Source organism: Alosa alosa, chromosome 17, assembly GCF_017589495.1.
Source record: "Alosa alosa isolate M-15738 ecotype Scorff River chromosome 17, AALO_Geno_1.1, whole genome shotgun sequence".
NCBI lineage: Eukaryota > Metazoa > Chordata > Actinopteri > Clupeiformes > Clupeidae > Alosa > Alosa alosa.
The window spans coordinates 10,325,129-10,345,585 of NC_063205.1; the positions used below are offsets into that span (position 1 = coordinate 10,325,129).

Sequence of the window (20,457 nt, forward strand, 5' to 3'; positions counted from 1 at the left end):
TCTACCTCTCTCTCCGTCTCTCACACTCCCTCCTTCTCTCTATTTTTCCACCTCTCTCTCCATCTCTCACACTCCCTCCCTCTTTTTCACTATCGCTCTTTGTATCTTAGGTGACATCATTCTGCTGGGTGAGAGCGATAACCTCATTGCATTCGTCTGAGCGTTTTGGCGAAGCAGCCATGCCTCCATCCCCTTCCACCTGCAACTCCTCTCTCTCTCTCTCTCTCTCTATCTCTCTCTCTCTCTATCTCTCTCTCCCCCTCCCCTCCCTCTGCCTCCCCCCTTGCATTATCCAGAAAAACAGGAGTCTTGTGTTCTACAGCATACTACGCGAGAAAGTAGCTTCAGAGTTCATCACCACGCATAGTCTGCAGGAACTAACGCAGTCTTCCTGTTGCCGTCCAAGAGACCCTACTCTGTTTTTCCCCCCTCACGTCCGAGCAGGATGTACACGGGGCCGATGGTTATCAAGCGCTATGCATGATAGAAGAGAAAGCCAACGGTGACAATGCAATGAGGTCGTTCTGCAGAGCTGTATTTGAGGAGCCGTGTTTCTTGGAAATACCAACACCCCCCCCCCCTGTCTTTCAGTCAGTGCCAGTGGAAGGATGTGGTAATTCCTGAAGACAGAGGACTGCCTCTGGAAGGAGAACTATACCATTCATTTCCGCTGCAGACGGAATTATCTGTTGTGCCGTGGCTGAGTCACTCAGTGATGGGAGCTGTCGTGATTTATATTACGTATGAGCAAGACAGATCGGTTGGCACACATAAATCTTGCACATCGCCCATTAGCAATGCATAGCAGGTTATCAGGCCACTCAATCCAAGCACACACACACACACACACACTGCCTAGGGTTAGTGTCGAGAGCAGAATGAATGAGCGAGTGAGGAAAATAAACCAAGGATGAATGGAGACTTATTTGGCAGAAGAAATAAATGGGGCTAAATACAAAGAGACAGTAAAGCACCCAGTCAGCCCTGAAGATGTATTACCTGTTTACAACAGGGTGGACAAGCTTTCCACAATTCACGCTAGAAACAGAAAAGAGGGAGGGGAAAAATGAACTGCATAAACAATCACAGGTTTCATAAATTATAATGAAAATCATAATCAAAGTCCCAAACACTCTCTGAGGTGGTACATCAATGGCAGTACGATGGTAACAAATCAAGAGAAAGGATTAATGGTGTGCACCGTCTTTAAAACTATGCATCTTTTCAGGAAACCCCTCGAGATACCAGAGAGAGAGAGAGAGAGAGAGAGAGAGAGAGAGAGAGAGTGTGTGTGTGTGTGTGTGTGTGTGCGTGTGTGTGTGCGCGTGCACTCACACTAACCACCACCCTGCGGCTACTGGCTACATAATTAAGTATGTTGTGGACTGGGAGGATGGGTGACCGCTGGTGATGCCAGTTTAGCTAAAAGGGAGCCGCCTGGCGTGTCTTTGGGGCATCCGCCCACCGTGTGTACCCACGCAGGGGCCGCTTCATCTCAGCTGGGCGCCGCGTGGATTCCAGAGGCACCGAGGGCGACACAATCTGCTCACTGCCACCCCCCACCAGCCCCCCTGCCCCCCTGCCCCCCAAACACTCCACCACTCTCCCCAAAACTGCTCCATCTTCCCCAACAACACACATTGCCTTTACTGTGAGGGCAAGAGATAAAGCAAGAGGCTAGCGAATGATGCTGACATGCTAGGCCCCAAAGACAGCATCAATAAAAAGAACAGCCCTTTTAAACTGCCTGAGAGACATTACATAAAAGCTTGTATTTATGTTGGTGCATGAAGAAGAGACAGTGAGTCTGAGTTTGAATTTCAATGCTGTGTTCATGTGAAATGGGGAGCGAGACGAAGGCAGACGCTGTTTATGTGGATTTGGGAGTCGTGGGATTTGGACTGGCTTTGTGCACAAAAGCACCGTTGCATGCCAGTGAATAGCATAAAAGAACACAACCAATCATTGATCATATTCATGAATCATTTTGGAGATATGAGGAATGTTATTTAAGCTTTTGCCAGATTTATTGAACTAGAAGATATTAAGAAAAAAAGGGTTGTGTGTGTGTGTGTGTGTGTGTGGGGGGTCATCTAGATTGTGAATCATGTAAACAGATTCTTCACTTTGCAGTGAAATATGACAGTTCTGAGCCTCTAAAATGTGATTCATTTCTTTGGTTTCCCAGCACCAAAGTTTAACAGGATTAGTGCAGTAGAGTTCTCAGGTCTTGGGGGAACGAAGGGATCCCTTTTCTCCGACGAGTGGTGTGTGGGAGAGAATGAGATTGAGGCCCTGGGCCACTTTAACCTCATTATCACTGGATGAGGGGTACTTTGGGGCAGCATTTATCCCCATTAGTTGCATCCATTAGTTCGGTTTGGGTTGGGGGGGCAGAAGCAAACTGGTGCTTGATTTCTCTCATTGGGTTATTCAAGCCTCCCCACCCAAACACCTATCCACATCCTATTATTCCACAATATATTGCGTGCAAGTCCTCATTTAAGTTGAATTATTCCACAATACAGCTCACTGACACTGTCCTCTCTCCCACACACACAGACATTCACTTCATCATCCTCAATGTCACTATGACACTTTCTGACTCTCCATGCACTCGGTTTATATCAGAACTGCTGGCTCAGAGTTGCTATGCAGATGTGCAGACAATAGCTGCGATTTATAATCCATATAGAGTAGGATACAGGATGGGATGAGGTTTTTTCGGATAATGCAAAACAAATCTTTGCAAAGCCACCTCTGACAGGAACTAATGAGACAAAGCACACCGAAGGCTTTCCGCTTTCAATTACCTTTCACCGTGTCGGGCTATACACACACTCAGACAAGCACGCTCAAAAGTCGACGCCCATGAAACCTGAACCTAATTTCCCTGTCTGTCTACAGTTAATGGAATCTACAGTCCGCTAACCGCTAGGCGTGTGCCATTGTTTTCTCAAAGGGAGGGAGACCGATGAGATCATGCCCAGAGCAGGGGTATTTATACCCAAACTGCCCTGATTGCTACACTGCACCCTCCACTCCCGTTCTCGCACCCCTCAATCAGTTCACCGCTGCGAGTTCAGAGACAGCTGCTGTGAAAAAGTTATTGAAGGTGTTGCTGCATATATATATATATATTTGTGTGATAGTGTCTTCTTCATCATGTTGATGTTACAATATGAGTTGAGAGAGACATAGCACATCCCAGCTGAGTGTGAAGTAAATACACTAAGCACAATAGAACTAAAATCTGTACAAAAATGCTCTTGAAAATTAACTGCAGTTGACTGAGGACAACTACGCTATTCACGAGTCTTGACAAAGGCTTTCCTGTGCTGGGGTTGTGTAATGTGCATGTGAGCCATCAGGTGATATCTGCTGTTTTAGCATGTACTGTACGCTCCTGTGGTGGAGCATGGCATTTAATCTGCTCCATCTGCAAGGAGAGATAATACGGGGAAATTTCATTCTTTGTTCATATCCTAAAGGCTACAGTCTTTAATATCAGAAGCGCACACACACTTTGCAAACACCCACAAACAGACACAGACATGCTCTCTCTCTCTCTCTCTCTCTCTCTCTCTCTCTCTCTCTCTCTCTCTCACACACACACACACACACACACACACACACACACACACACACTGCGCACACAGTTAGCTAGGACAAACATTCAATTAAACAGGGAAATTTGTACATTCTAAACACTGTAGATGTGTATATTACTATCCTCTTCTCCCTCAAAGTACACACACACACACACACACACACACACACACACACACACACACACTGCCTAGGGTTAGTGTCGAGAGCAGAATGAATGGCGAAAGTGGGAAAATAAACCAAGGATGAATGGAGACTTATTTGGCAGAAGAAATAAATGGGGCTAAATACAAAGAGACAGTAAAGCACCCAGTCAGCCCTGAAGATGTATTACCTGTTTACAACAGGGTGGACAAACTTTCCACAATTCACGCTAGAAACAGAAAAAAAAAATGAACTGCATAAACAATCACAGGTTTCATAAATTATAATGAAAATCATAATCAAAGTCCCAAACACTCTCTGAGGTGGTACATCAATGGCAGTACGATGGTAACAAATCAAGAGAAAGGATTAATGGTGTGCACCGTCTTTAAAACTATGCATCTTTCAGGAAACCCCTCGAGATACCAGAGAGTGTGTGTGTGTGTGTGTGTGTGTGCATTATTGTGTGGCGTTGTGTGTGCGCGTGCACACACTAACCACCACCCTGCGGCTACTGGCTACATAATTAAGTATGTTGTGGACTGGGAGGATGGGTGACCGCTGGTGATGCCAGTTTAGCTAAAGGGGCCGCCTGGCGTGTCTTTGGGGCATCCGCCCACCGTGTGTACCCAATGCGGGGGGCTTCATCTCAGCTGGGCGGTGGATTCCAGAGGCACACCGGGCTTGGCCACAATCTGCTCACTGCCACCCCCACCAGCCCCCTGCCCCCCCTGCCCCAAACCTCCACCACTCCCCCCAAACTGCTCCATCTTCCCCAACAACACACACATTGCCTTTTTACTGTGAGGGCAAGAGATAAAAGCAAGAGGCTAGCAATGATGCTGACATGCTAGGCCCCAAAGACAGCATCAATAAAAAACAACAGCCCTTTTAAACTGCCTGAGAGACATTACATAAAAGCTTGTATTTATGTTGGTGCATGAAGAAGAGACAGTGAGTCTGAGTTTGAATTTCAATGCTGTGTTCATGTGAAATGGGGAGGCGGGAGGCGAAAGCAGGCGCTGTTTATGTGGATTTGGGAGTCGTGGGATTTGGACTGGCTTTGTGCACAAAAGCACCGTTGCATGCCAGTGAATAGCATAAAAGAACACAACCAATCATTGATCATATTCATGAATCATTTTGGAGATATGAGGAATGTTATTTAAGCTTTTGCCAGATTTATTGAACTAGAAGATATTAAGAAAAAAAGGGTTGTGTGTGTGTGTGTGTGTGTGTGGGGGTCATCTAGATTGTGAATCATGTAAACAGATTCTTCACTTTGCAGTGAAATATGACAGTTCTGAGCCTCTAAAATGTGATTCATTTCTTTGGTTTCCCAGCACCAAAGTTTAACAGGATTAGTGCAGTAGAGTTCTCAGGTCTTGGGGAACGAAGGGATCCCTTTTTCTCCGGCAGTGGTGTGTGGGAGAGGGAATGAGATTGAGGCCCTGGGCCACTTTAACCTCATTATCACTGGATGAGGGTACTTTGGGGCAGCATTTATCCCCATTAGTTGCATCCATTAGTTCAGGTTTGGGTTGGGGAGAAGAAACAAACTGGTGCTTGATTTCTCTCATTGGGTTATTCAAGCCTCCCCACCCAAACACCTATCCACATCCTATTATTCCACAATATATTGGCATTGCAAGTCCTCATTTAAGTTGAATTATTCCACAATACAGCTCCACTGACACTGTCCTCTCTCCCACACACACAGACATTCACTTCATCATCCTCAATGTCACTATGACACTTTCTGACTCTCCATGCACTTTCGGTTTATATCAGAACTGCTGGCTCAGAGTTGCTATGCAGATGTGCAGACAATAGCTGCATTTATAATCCATATAAGTAGGATACAGGATGGGATGAGGTTTTTTTCGATAATGCAAAACAAATCTTTGCAAAGCCACCTCTGACAGGAACTAATGAGACAAAGCACACCGAAGGCTTTCCGCTTTCAATTACCTTTCACCGTGTCGGGCTATACACACACTCAGACAAGCACGCTCAAAGTCGACGCCCATGAAACCTGAACCTAATTTCCCTGTCTGTCTACAGTTAATGGAATCTACAGTCCGCTAACCGCTAGGCGTGTGCCATTGTTTTCTCAAAGGGAGGGAGACCGATGAGATCATGCCCAGAGCAGGGAGTATTTATACCCAAACTGCCCTGATTGCTACACTGCACCCTCCACTCCGTTCTCGCACCCTCAATCAGTTCACCGCTGCGAGTTCAGAGACAGCTGCTGTGAAAAAGTTATTGAAGGTGTTGCTGCATATATATATATATATTTGTGTGATAGTGTCTTCTTCATCATGTTGATGTTACAATATGAGTTGAGAGAGACATAGCACATCCCAGCTGAGTGTGAAGTAAATACACTAAGCACAATAGAACTAAAATCTGTACAAAAATGCTCTTGAAAATTAACTGCAGTTGACTGAGGACAACTACGCTATTCACGAGTCTTGACAAAGGCTTTCCTGTGCTGGGGTTGTGTAATGTGCATGTGAGCCATCAGGTGATATCTGCTGTTTTAGCATGTACTGTACGCTCCTGTGGTGGAGCATGGCATTTAATCTGCTCCATCTGCAAGGAGAGATAATACGGGGAAATTTCATTCTTTGTTCATATCCTAAAGGCTACAGTCTTTAATATCAGAAGCGCACACACACTTTGCAAACACCCACAAACAGACACAGACATGCTCTCTCTCTCTCTCTCTCTCTCTCTCTCTCTCTCTCTCTCTCTCTCTCTCACACACACACACACACACACACACACACACACACACACACACACACACCGCACACAGTTAGCTAGGACAAACATTCAATTAAACAGGGAAATTTGTACATTCTAAACACTGTAGATGTGTATATTACTATCCTCTTCTCCCTCAAAGTACACACACACACACACACACACACACACACACACACACACACACACACACACACGCACACACACACTTACCTCGCTGTGTGACTTTCTCACTTAATCAGTGCCTAACACCATGAAATATAAAAATAAAAACTGCCACACTCATTTACATATTCCGCTAACGAACCTGAGTGTGGTGCTCATGGGAAGAGCAAGGCGGAGAAAGATAATCAAGAGCGTGAGAGAGAGAGAGAGAGAGAGAGAGAGAGAGAGAGAGAGAGAAAGAGAGAGAGAGAGGCAGAGAGAGAGAGAAAGAGAGAGAGAGAGGCAGAGAGAGAGAGAGAAAGAGAGAGAGAGAGAAAGAGAGTAAGAGAGAAAGAGAGGGAGACAGCGTGACAAAACTCTTTTAAAAATCTCTTTTTTAAAATGCCTTATTACGCAGATTCGAAGAAGATGAGTGTCACTCAGTGTCTGGCTGTGCCGCTTCTGGAGTGTCTGTCTGGCTGTTACTGGGTACAAAATGGCTGCCCTTGCTCAACAATGGCTCTGATTGCTCTCCGGCTCCCACAGCTCACGTCCATTCATCGATGCGCCGAGAGGGTGCTGACTTAAGGACTTTATCTGTGGGACGACTCACTCAGTTAGCCGGAGCTCCCCCCACCCTTAGCCCAAACCCCACTTCCTAGAGCACTGGCGACTCCCAAAAGCAGCAGTGGCAGCTGCAGTAACTGAAGGGGGGCTTGACTTTTGCTAAAGGACAGTTTGAGGGGGGGCGGAGTGGGGCAGTAATCACAGTAACTGCTGTCGGTTCAGGTTGGGCATCTCTGACAGGGCCTTGGTCTTCAGACACGAGGAGTATTATTGTGAGTGGGTAGGGTGGTTGGGGGTTTCTCATTCTCTCCATACTTGTCTTTTTTCCCTCCTTCCCTGGATGGATTGGACACTTCTCAACAAGCCGTATCTATCACACAGGGGCCGAGGAGCTGTGGCAGGAAAGGTGAGCTCTGATGAGGGGAGGAGAGCGTATCTCTCTCTCTCTCTCTCTCTCTCTCTCTCTCTCTCTCTCTCTCTCTCTCTCTCTCTCTCTCTCTCTCTCTCTCTCTCTCCGGCTCAAGTGATGCATCGCTTCGCTCAGTAGAGCTCTCGGGGGCTGGCCTCCGGAGAACCGGCTAGCCCACTGAAGTGTGCCCCACTTAATTGGGTGTTATGTGTGTAGGGTGTACAACAGCCCTGGCTTCACTTACACACACACTCATAGCATATAGACAAGGCAAATGCTCACTCACTCATCCAAACACACACACACACACACACACACACACACACACACACACACACACACACACACACACACACACACAGTGGATATTCATCCATAACTTTTTCTCCATCATAGGGCTAACAATCAAGACATAGTGTAAAGACATAACAAAGCCTTATCACCACTATCAGTAATTGTCATGATGCATGTGACATGATGATATGTAAATTTATGGGAGCTGTTAAATGATAATTACAGATAATAGTGATGTAACACTGCATTATCATTATACATTAACAATAATGATTAATAATGGTAGAATATGGCATCTGTCACAACACATTTCTGACGTTTCTCATCTCATGATAAATTATGTTCGTACTCATTCTACGAATATTAATTACATGTGAATGTAGTTGGTTTTGACTTAAATATTCAAAAGATTTAAATAAACTAAACAAAGACTACACTACATAAAAGTGCAATCATAGAAACGATTAAATATTAAACACACACACACACACACACACACACACACACACACACACACACACACACACACACACACAGCATGCCTCATGCCTCTCACATGACATTTTCTGCAAGACAAACTCGGCTTTCATTGTGTAGACTCTTCATAATGAAATGTGCGAACAGTTTGGTTTGCTTAGCAAGCTGTCTGAGGTGCATGCAGCATCTGCTGATGTGTCTCACCAGAACAAGTAATCATAAAATGTGGGCACACCTTTAAAAGCTTAACAACCTATAAAAGGCTCACTTTTAGAAAATGAAGAGACAGTTATCATCAGTTTGAGTTTGGGAACACTGTGTGTGTGTGTATGTGTGTGTGTGTGTGTGTGTTGGACAAAGCAACACGTGCTGGTTTAATTTCCTGCAAAACATCTTCAAAAGCATGGTGCATTCTGGGTAAAGAATGAAGTGACTTACTGTTCGTTGACAACAAAGATGCAGTTGTCTTGGGAAGGGATGCCAGAGACAGGATGCTTGCAGGTCACCTTCCGCTCATTGTGACTGATGGAGAGATGGAGAGACACACAAGAGAGTCAGTAAAGACGAGAGCTGTCACACAGCCTCCCTCACAGACCACATCATGGCTGTCATTACACAAAGCACAATCATTACATTCACACAGGCAACATTTGGGATAATACACAAAGATATTTGAGAGGGTACACGGCACGCAACTGCCAAACCATTTGAATGTACTGTACTAGCTTTAGATTGCACTGCCACCCATAGATCATCTTGGCAGTCATATATGGATGCCAGCCAATTGCACAGGGTCTTTGAAAATGGATATGGACATACTGTACATGTTAATGTTGTTAAAGGTAAAGTATGTGCGTCTAAGCCCATGCATCTTCTGTTGAATTCAACACATAGCTGGTACACTGTCTGCTCAGTGTTTGTGGTGTTTGTACACAGTCCTGCATCTATAACTGGGATAAACAATCCCAGCCAATCAGCACCTATGCTTCAGCAGCACGGAAGGCAGAGGTGTCATTTGATTGGCTGTTGAGAGCATGTCAACAACCTTTCGCAAAGCCAAAAACAAATCTGAATCTCCGACTACATCTTTAAGCCATAACACATATCTGCAACTTAAAGGCTGGCTAGGATCAGTTGAACCTCTGCTTTCCACGCCGGAGCAATGCCTCAATAATTTACACAGAACGGTGTTAGCACAGGTGAGCAAAATACATGTACATTGGCCCCGCCAGCAATCCCAGATGCATTTTTCATACCAGCTCTGCTGAACACTACTTCAGCCAAGAAAAAAAAAGTACTTGAGTCAGGAAGCTACACACCTTGAGATGTGGGTGGTGCTGAACTTCAGCATGGCTCTCTGTCTCTCTTTCTTCCTCTCTGTCTCTCTCCTGCTGATGCTTTTGTCTCCTACACAGATCTCCAGCGTTCACTTGCCCCACTCTCTCTCTCTCTCTCGCACACACACACACACACACACACACACACACACACACAGCGTTCTCCCTTCCTGGATCTCTTCAGTAGGCTCCCGAGATGTCGCTGAAGGGGCTGCTGGCTCCAAAGTCATATGCTCTGATCACAAGAGCCCTGAGACTCCAACTCTAACTCGCTCTCCGCCACACACACACACACACACACACACACACACCCACCATTGCCACCCCTAACACCCTCCCCTTCCTGCTCCGTTCTCGCAAACTTTTGCTATAAATAAAAACGACTGCAGCGGCGGTAACAGCAGTGGCAGTGGCACTGGCAGAAGCGCACACACAGCTGGCATTGGCTGGGAGAAGACAAACGTGTCTTCACAGAGGGTAGGAGAGAGCAGATTGGCCTTTTTTTTAAAAAGGTGCTTAAAAAGCAGGCTCTTGTTTGAGAGAGAAAAGCACGAGTTGAATTGGGGGAACGGGAGGAAAGATAAGGGTGGTAGAGAGAGGAGAGGAGGAAGAGTAGAGCCTCTCTACTTGCACTGCACTCCTTCATCTGAAGTCCTGCACTTGGAGGCCCCTTGCAGCTTGTTTGTTTGTCAACACCGCGGCTGTTTTGTTGAGTGCAGACATTTGAGCCCTCTTCCACAGCACCCTGACACGCACAATGGCAGCCGCCACAGCAGAGGAATTGCATTCAGTCAGCAAGCAACACGAAGCGCCCCATAAACGTCAAGCACCCTTCACCGTTTCCATTAACAGCCGGGAAAGACAACCGTACACGAGCCTGAAAAACAACTCTGGACGTGCGGCATCACGAGATAAACGTATGAACAAATGGCCAGCATGCAGTAATGCTGTGACTCAAATTTACCCCTGGAGGAGCACGCCATTATTTCTAGACTCCAGCAACAGGAACACATTCCAACGGCATCCCTGCGAGCTGCACGGCATATTCAGGATTATCGCAGCCAATAAATTACACGTCCCCCCCAATTACGGCTTTGCACACATAAGCGAAGGCAATCGTTGCCTGTAGGTGCTGGGAAGTGCTGGAATTAGGCAGGGGAGTACAAGAGGGATTAAGTGGATTTCAGCGGCACGCTGCCTATCCTCTTGTTGTCTGCGCTAATTGTATTCACCGCACAGAAGCAGCCACAACAACTTATCACCCAGGGAGTCACATTGTGAGCTACCAGAATGGCGCAGCAACTGAATGAACTCAATAACAGTACAGTAAAACGTATAAAAGCATTGACTGTTCTGGTCAGTGCATTCAAAATGTACACTGTATGCAATCAGTATAATGTGAAGTGGACATGCCAAGTCTGGCAGACACCCATATGGTAACTGTGCATTACGTTACTCCAGAAACATACACACACAGACACGCATGCATACACACAGACACACATTTAGTGCACGTGTACACATACACATGACAGCTGGAAATCCAATGACTAGAGGAACATCATCTAATATGGCGAGAATGCACGTTCCCTCTCGACAGGGGCCGACATGCTACCATATGAACCACAGAGTGTGGTGGGCCTCTACTGCTTATATTAGGACTGTGACCTTACCACATCCATCAGGCGCACATACCTCTCCCAGCCATAAATCAATATTGAATCGTCTGCAGCCTTTATGGGCCCTTTAAATGAATAGATTCAGACATCAAGGTAAGATACGACTCAAGGATCTCGTCCAAGGTGAATTTGGAGCGATGAATCACTACAGACTTTCGGGTGTCATAGGAAAGGGGCCACAGAGAGGGGGGGACGGCATAATCTGATGGATTAGCCTTTATATGACTCATAAAGGTGGCATTAAATACCGCCCTTGGGAATCGCTAAGACACATGTGGCTTCTGCTCTTCATCCACAGGGTCTTGGGAAATAATAAATAAATAAATAAATAAATGAATAAATAAATGAATAAACAAACGTTGGGGAAACAACAGGAGCAGTGTAAGCAGAGCCATGAGAGCAACGTGCGCTGGAATCTTGTGATAACCCGTCGTCACAGCGAGCTCTCTGCCGCGCACAAAGTTAGTCCTCGAGGAGGTTCGCTGGGGCACCATGCCTGACTGAGTCCGGTCACACACTAAAATAGCACTGAATTCTCTCACACACCACTGGCATGCACTGACGCTGCAGGGTCTGTTTATGCCTTAATAAACTGCTTGGTGCTACCCAAAATGCACCTGGGCAAAGGTTGTTTTTGAGCCTCCTCTGAACTTAGGTGGCAGATGTGTCGTGTGGAGGTCCAGAGAGGTCCAGCTGTTCACTTTGCCCAGTGATGCATCTCTGTGCGTGGGATGGGTCCAGCGCTACGGTCCTTCATTGGAAATATTCCAGCCCAGAGTTCCCGGGAGCGACAGCTCGGCTGCATTATTAACCATCCTCCACGGCTGTCACGACCCATCACAGCTCAAAAACTGGTGGGGAAAACATGACAGGCGACATTTTGAGTTACGAGGTTTTCCTGGAGATTGGCCCGGTGTCCTACTGAAGCAGCATGGAGGACCTGGATCGGTCTCCCCAAGCTCTGACTAAAGCGTCTCTGAGAAAATGAAAGAATTATGGATATGAAAAAGAAAGTGAGAATTATGGAGCACTCAAAAAGGAGGTGAAATGTACTGTTTCATGAGCCAACTCGGGGTGGAATACGTCTTCCTAGGGACGGAAAGTGAATAATAGCCATGATCAAGGAGAGGGGTGACTGAATTTTCAAGAGAGCTTGAGCTTTAAGGGAATGGCTGCCATATCAAACTACAGTTGGTGGCAGTAGGAGGGAAAAGGAGGAAATCACCTATCATTTGATGTGGTGTAACTTCAGCATGTTCATAGAAAAGGCAATAAATCAGGAAAATGGCCCATGGGGTAGCTGAACGGCAACTGCTTCCATCATCATAGTCTCATGACAAGGCTCGTTCGGCATTAAAGACAAAATGGAAGATTTAAGCCTCGGATCAACGCTCTCCGTCAAGACACAGCCCCTTGCAGTCCGGCAAGAAGCCGCGTGCCACTTGAGCGAGCACGAGGGTCCGCACCTGACATGACAGCAGGCCAACACACTCAGGCTATCAGAGAGAAACTCTTTGAGAAACCTCATCACCTTGAGTAGACTAACATTAAAAGTACTGTCACAACAGAAGGAGCTGATGTAATGGGCAGATTCAGATGCCACATGTGAGTATCCACTCAGACACTCAAATACATAATTATGCAGGAAGAGGAAAATTGTGGACTTCCATCTGGGTCTATAATGAGTCTGTATTAGTTCCATAGAATGACTGACAGCTGTAAACTCGTCTGGCCTGGATAATAAGGTGAGGAGACAACTATGGATTAGCTTTCATAGTAATTATACTGGCAGCTGCTTAATAGCCCCAAAGCTCATAACTTAAGTCAACTGCAGAGAGTCTGACAAATATAGAGGAGTTAATTACCGCCATGTCGTGATAAACTGGCAGGTCTTTCACCAAAAAAAAGTCAAGTTACTTTTTTGCTGAGCTGCACTACGGTCACTGACACTGAGAACGAGCAAACATCTCCCAGGGTAATTTAGACTGAGAACAGAAGAAAAACATTTTGATGATGAGTCCCCAAATACAAATGGCCTAATGGAAGCCCATCAGTGTGGCAGGCTTGAAATTAAAGAGGGCTTGGGGAATGAGGAGCTCTGCTCCAGGACTGTGATAGTCAGTCAGACAGTCAGAACGGGTTGCGTTTCTACTCTTCGAGAAAGTTTCTCTCGTTTTATGTTCATTCAATTTTTTTTTTTTTTTTTTTTTTGGGGGATGCTTCTTGACTCATTTTAGTGTGGATTTTGCCGGCATCCCTCCTAGTTAAGGATATTTCTGATGATAACACAGCAGGAGGAATTGGTTGATAAAAAAAATCAAAATGCCACTAGTCATTCCCTTTGTTTTGTGATGGTAAACCGACAACACAAACAAATTAAGATGGCAAAACACACTAATTTGTTACAAACAATTTGTCAAGAGATCGCCCCAGGCTGTGTGGTGGAAGGGGAGGACAGTAGGGGGCATAAAAGAGGTTACACATAGCAGGCATGTATTCTGAAGTTTTCTTTAAATTGTTGCAAAAACAGCTAACATCTAACTCCATCACCTGCAGAGAAAAGAATCTCTCGAGGATCGAAATGAAAAGAAAATCATGGGGTTAGACAAGCAAAACACGGTTATCAAGTATTTATCTCATTCCTGCAAGTAAGAATTACCCTGTTGGATTCTTTTTTTTTCTCTCCATTGCGGTTGTTGGAACAATTCAAGCAACCCCCAAACCATGAAATTAGCTTTAAAAGCCAACGCGCCTCAACAGCTTGACGCCTCCGCTTTCAAACGTCCAACCAAAAGCCAACTGATGTGATAATGGGACTATATTTAAGTCTATTCTATAAAAGCACACTTGTTAACAACAATAATGACAGACAAAAAAAAAAAAAAAAAACTTCAGTCAGCTACAGTCAAGCAGTCATGCTCCCTCAGTGACGGCTAATAGGGGGACAACAATGGCAGGCCACCTCCCAACCATTCAACCTGCACCTGCTGGCATCAGTGCTAACCTTTCGGAAAAGGCCATGCGGCCGCTGCGCCCTGTGCTGCACTGGCATTCAGAAGGCCACTGAGGTGGCGGCCAGAGAGGACGCAGCATTATTATGGCCAGCCAGAGATCCTACGCCGCCTCGCAAGAGATATGGGGACTGGACTGGACGCAGGGGTGGAGAGAGGGAGAGTGGGAGTGCTGCACCTAGCGTCAGTGAGTTCAAAAGCAAGGTGCCTCAGATGGTATCTGGCACGTGATAGATATTGGACAGTGTGTTCTGTCGCACACAGAGATACAGTGGAGATGTATGGTGAGGATGTTTCTCATCCACGTGAACCAATGCCATGTGCAGGAAGAGCTGTCAAGCTTATACACGATACATTGACTTAGCCACACACAAAGACACACACTGCAAACACACACATTTTAAATTCTCAGAGTGTCAAACTGATCACAAATGCTCATAAAAGACATCCCCTCCAGCTGTTGCTGTCTCATTCTCTCTCTCTCTCACACACACACACACACACACACACTATCACATTCTCTCAACAGTCGTCACCTCTGCTGTTTAAGGACATGCTGCATGCAGAGAGAAATGGCTCCAGGGAGAGGACACCTTGCCTTAGGAGGGCACGCAAGGGCTTGAGAGACAGACTTCATTACACGTCTACCTGATTATTACCATTTGGATTGCTTCCTGCGGGGACCCACGAACAGGCGATAAATGCCCTACAAACGCCCAATAATGGCACCATTTTCAGCCAACCCTCCCCTCCGCTAAATGTTATTTTATGTCTTTTTAATTCTGTGCCGCTTGCGGACGTTTTTAAGGCTAATGAGCCGGCACTGGTCAAATTAATCACTGGGCTGCATGAGTCAGACGCTCCTGATTTGGCTCAACGATGCGGTGAATGAAGCCCTCTGCCTTCAGCCCCCTATCTGGACACCTCCCTTCAGAGTGATCAAAAAGAACAACTCACCAACTGACCTCATAGAGAGAGTACTGTAAATGAGAGCGAGTTAGTGACTGTCCAACAACTACTACAACTACTAAAATCTGTTTCCTTGATGTTCAAAGGACAAAGGATTAAAATGGAAAAAAGTGTTCCACAAGTGTTATGGACATGGACATGACTTGTAGATCCCAAACGAGAGCTTGAAAGACCAAGAGCGAGTGCAGTAACAGGTGTGGGCATGTGAGCGATCCCCGGACCTGGGACGGGCTCATCTGCCGCGGCACGAACGGCTCGAACGGAGCGTGAACCCATATAAGCTGCCTGTGTCAAATCTACTCAAGCCTCTTTTCGGGAGTTAAGAAGCGGACTAAAGGATAAATCTCTCCTCGGCTTTCCCAATCCAAAAGTAATTCCTTTCATAGTAGCTTAATTCTGGCTATCACTGATTGTACATTCTTTAAGCATGTTAGAGAGGGAGGAATGCATGGTTCTCACACTTCTTGAAAGGCCTACAACTGGACTAAACTAATGACATCATTCTCCATTGATTAAAAAACATGCTCAAATCAATCAAAATGTTTTCAGTTTCAATTATGTTTTAGATACGATAACAATCTGTCTATTCATTAATAGCTCCTATAATTACTGCTGTAATGACCAATTTACACTCCCAGGCAAATGAGAAGTTTCTTAAAATCTTTTCAGTCAACTCAATTATGTAGTTTATACCATTTCATCCCCACAAACAGACTTGCTTGCAGAATGCTGCTTTGCATTGCTACTGGTAACCACAGCAAATGGCTGGTGCTCTCTGTGTGAGTAGAAGAGTCAACAACAGGCCGAACAGAGCATCCTCCAGAGAAGCCGTTTGATTTTCATGTTGAAAAGGACGACAAGCCAGCAAGGGGCAAAGAGAAACTCATTTGTGCCCAAATGGAACAAACACAAGAGAGCCATGGCCGCCATGGCCGCCATGGCCACCAAGCTGCTTCAGAGTGAATTGCCATGGAGACGGCAGAGCAGGTGCCACCAGCTGCCCATCGGTCCCTACTCCAGTCGCTCGTGGCTGGCACAGATAAGGGCCAGTCTCTTGGCTCTCAGGCCAACACCCAAAAGAGATGGGGCTTCTGCGTTGGACGAAGACCACACTTGCTCTGCATCTCTCCTCATTCCAATGTGGTGTTATGAATGCAGAGTGATGCTGTTAGTTGTTACTGTGCTGGTAGAAAACCTAAGCTACTTCAGGTGGCGAGACTGAGACTGCAAGACTGTAGTTGGGTGTGAATGCTGTTACAGACCCCCTTCGGAGATCTAGGCTAGTTTTTCTTTGTAAGTGGGGTTTCCATTTATACCCAAGGGTGGCAAAATGGTACACAGTCACAAGAGTAAACCTCAACCTAACAGATTTGTGCTCTGCTCCCATGAAGGCTGCACAGACCACGACGACAACTTTCCTGAGAAGAAAAAAGCTGGCAAATGATTCTAATGAGCAAGTGTCATTCGAAGTCTAATGAGTTTAACAGAGGATGAAACAGTCCTGAGTAAGCGTCGTGCCGCCAATGTGAAGGGATCAATTAGAGGATCTTTTTTTCCAAAGCGATAAATGATGAGGGCAATGGGGAATAGTTAGCTTTTTAAATGCAAGAGCACGTCGTTTGTGGAGGGGGAAGCTGCTGTGAAATCTAAGAACAGTAACTACAGGAAATGAAGACATTTGTACATGTACGTCTTACAAAAGCAGATTCTTTTATCAGTTCATAGTCTTAAACAGCCTTTGGCAGGGCTGGGACACAGCAATACTGCCAAAATGGGCAGAGTAATAGCCCAAGGAACAAATTGCTTGTCTCTTGGAATTGGCACCATATGGTCAGATAATAAACTCTCAATTAAAGGGTAGTACATCCAGACAAATTGATGTGACAGGACTACTGACAAACAAAACAGGGGAGTAACTGCAACTTTTAAAAGCTTACTCTAAACATTGCAGGACTGATATAAAATATGGGATTGGAGAGTCTGGAACCTCTTTTTCCCCCCATCTGCTACCATGCAGACAGAGGTAGACGCAGCAGGTCTCGGGACCATTCTCATAACAAATTGTGATTCTGGGCATGACCAATGTGCCCTTTCCATTCAAATACTTTTGGAAAAGAGCACGGGCACCACAGGGTAAAGACAATTATGCACCGCTAATATACTGAAGCCATCTGCAATTATCCACCTTTGAATCCTCACAGCACCATTCTAATTCAGCAGGCTATTTGTGCCCTTTGGTGGATCATAAACACCTTAAGCAACAGTACAGGCTGAGTGGAAACATCATCAGTGAATGTTATATCACCTGTCACCTGTCAAAGGTCCACCAATAATGAATACCTACTGTAGTACTAGAGTACCAGAATAGTGGTTAATAGACTCTTTATGTTATACAATATTCTGAACATAAAGCATCAAAGGTCTTTGGGAACAGATGAACATTATCACAAATTGTATGACTAAATGGCTATATGAATGAGTGATTCTTTTCTTTATTATGCAAAACTTGCAGAGGGGAGAAAATGGAAGTTGTAAAGAAGGTTAGTCATTTTCTCTGCTTGATTGAAAACCCCTTCATCTGCTGCCAAATCCCAGATGCAAAATTCTTGTCAATTTGGTGACAGAGACATCTGGGACCAATCAGCTATAATGTAGTCATCCTACCTTTCCAAGAAATGCAGCGATGTGAGGGTTAAAACTGCACTGAAGATAAAATTATTGTGTTGACAAAGTAACAAGACATGGAAAAGCATTATTGAAACAACAACTACCAAAGCCTGTTAATATTGTACAATACACAAGAAACTACATTAAATACACATAAAGAACCATAAACAAGCCTGCTTTCCACATCTGTTGAACAACTTATTCAAAGCTATGCTATGAAAGCACAGACTAATTCTACTAATTTTACTCAAGTCATAAGCAACACACAAATGAGTGATCATTAGGCTTTAATGTTTGACAGCAAATGTAACTTTGTGGGAAAACTGCAGACATAACGGCTTGCATTTCCCCAAGGAGGGAATGATATCCAATGAAGTTGATGGTGCTCAGGACTTTCTCATGCAGTAAGGATCTTTCTGCAGAAATAAAGCAAAAGGAACAGCTGGCAACATTCTACACTCATTCTACTGACAATAACGCTATGTAATGTTCTTGAAACGACACTCTAAGAGTGTTCGAGGGATGCAGTGCCAAGTCAGACGAGAAAACGTTCTCAGTGATTTAAGAATGAAGAAATGAAGAAATTTAAAAGGCAACAGGATGGCTTTCAGATAACTGAAATGTAAATTAATATCCTACTGAGTCATAGCAGGAAAGCGGTCGATACATGGAGTGTATCGGACAGCAGTGGATTCGAACAGAAATACAGAAACAAGTCAATAATAATTTGAATTTAATTTAGTCAAAAGGGATTCACTGGTCAAATATACGCTATATGATTTCAAGGACAGGGTCCCTGAGAGCACTGCTTCTGAGGTTCACAGGCAAATCCCAATCATTTGAAAAAGAAGAGACAATGGCTATTGAGAAATTAATCAGCTTTTCCCAGATTAACTGGCCTTGCTGTTGAAGGGAAGGTAGTACAGACTGAGAAAGGGAGGCCTCCTGTCTACATAGAAGGACCTCTGTGGCTTTAGAGAGGAAGAGACGGCTTTATTGAGCACTTTGAAAACCAGGGAACATTTTCAATAGCAAAACCTAGCCTCCCCCATTCCATTACATACTTCACAACATCAGTTGTGATACCTACCAAATCCCTTTGGCAGTGTAGGATGTTTAAATGTGAGTGTGTATATATTATAAGTGTTGCACAACAATACTATGGTGCTTAAATAAAGATAGGCATGTGGTATCGAGTTAGGTTTAAAGGAGCCATGCCATACACCTTTCAATTATTCTATAACCTTCCCTGAGATGCTTTTCTAAAGCTTGCAAGGTTTTTTTTGTCTTGGCTCATTTCTCTTACGATATTCTGGCATGCTCTGAGATCCCTCTAGGAAAGAAAAAGCTGATTTTGCAGCTGAGCTTTTACTCTGATATAAAATTTGACATGCATAATTTGCTTCACTGTGATTGGCGTACATCTTTAGGAATCTTCTACATGCATTGCTAGATTGCTAACAGGGGAGGCAGCATAATAACAATATGCTTTTCTAATTTGCCCAATGCTCGATAACCATTTCTTTACTATGGCCATTACAGGAAGGGAAGGGAACAGTAAAATTTGAAAAGCCCGGTACGTCCCCTTGTCATATCGGCATATGATGAACCGGAGGAAAGAGTAGGAAATCATATGACAGTGAGTGACTGCAAAAAGCGTGTATGTCCACGTGCAGTAACACTGTGGCCTGGTTATATTTCTGACACACAATAGCACTAATGCGTGGGGCTAAATCCAGGAACAAGCAACAATATCAAAGCCTCTGCCTTCAAGGGACGTGGTGGGTCGACTTGCCAGCTGTCCTCGAGAAATCGGATATGATGGGAAACGAGAACGGGGACGAGCATGCAATCGGGGGAAAGGAAGCTCAACAGAGCTTAGCTAGTCTCTCGTCCATGAGCACACACACCCATGACTGCAGTATCGAGCCTCCCGTGCAACACCTGCATGCTCACCATTATGATTAATGCAATGTCAACGCCTCACCTTGTTAAGTTCACTTTTAGGGCTGGAGTCTCTGCTTAATGTGATCGATACAACACTCGGATTAGTATCTTCGGCACATCATTAGAGGATCGCCAATGCACCGATGCGCATGGCCCATTATGTCCGAGATGGATGTGGGAGCCGGCGGGGTCAAGGAAGAGCTTGAGGCCCAGTTCCCGTTAAACACAGAGGCGTTTTTTAGTGCAGCTAGGGCTCTCCGAGTCATCCGTTCATACAGTAGAATACAGCAGTTCACACATTTGTATTGACAGAAGGCAGGGTGGAGTGGCACCTACAACAAGGTGGCAAAAATGTTGCAATAATAAATCAGGCTCTAGCCTCTACACTGCACCATCCTCACCCAGAGGTCTCTCATCGAGGTTTATAGTTTACA

The 20,457-nt window shown here is 45.1% G+C and overlaps 1 protein-coding gene across 29 annotated transcripts in view; it reads right to left on the reverse strand.

Annotated features, from left to right (window-relative positions):
• plekha5 (pleckstrin homology domain containing, family A member 5) overlaps positions 1–20,457 on the reverse strand; it is a 123,924-nt gene that overhangs the window by 38,802 nt on the left and 64,665 nt on the right. For 18 of the 29 annotated variants that reach the window (XM_048268417.1, XM_048268411.1, XM_048268409.1 and 15 more), the window contains exons 4-5: positions 8,852–8,935; positions 1,000–1,038 (exon numbers count right to left, since the gene is read on the reverse strand). In XM_048268417.1, coding sequence (XP_048124374.1) covers positions 1,000–1,038; positions 8,852–8,935 — 123 coding nt within the window. Of the gene's footprint in view, positions 1–999; positions 1,039–3,943; positions 3,955–7,080; positions 7,199–8,851; positions 8,936–9,732; positions 13,581–20,457 lie in introns of those variants that run through there. The other 11 variants (XM_048268425.1, XM_048268426.1, XM_048268424.1 and 8 more) reach the window with 5 other exon arrangements.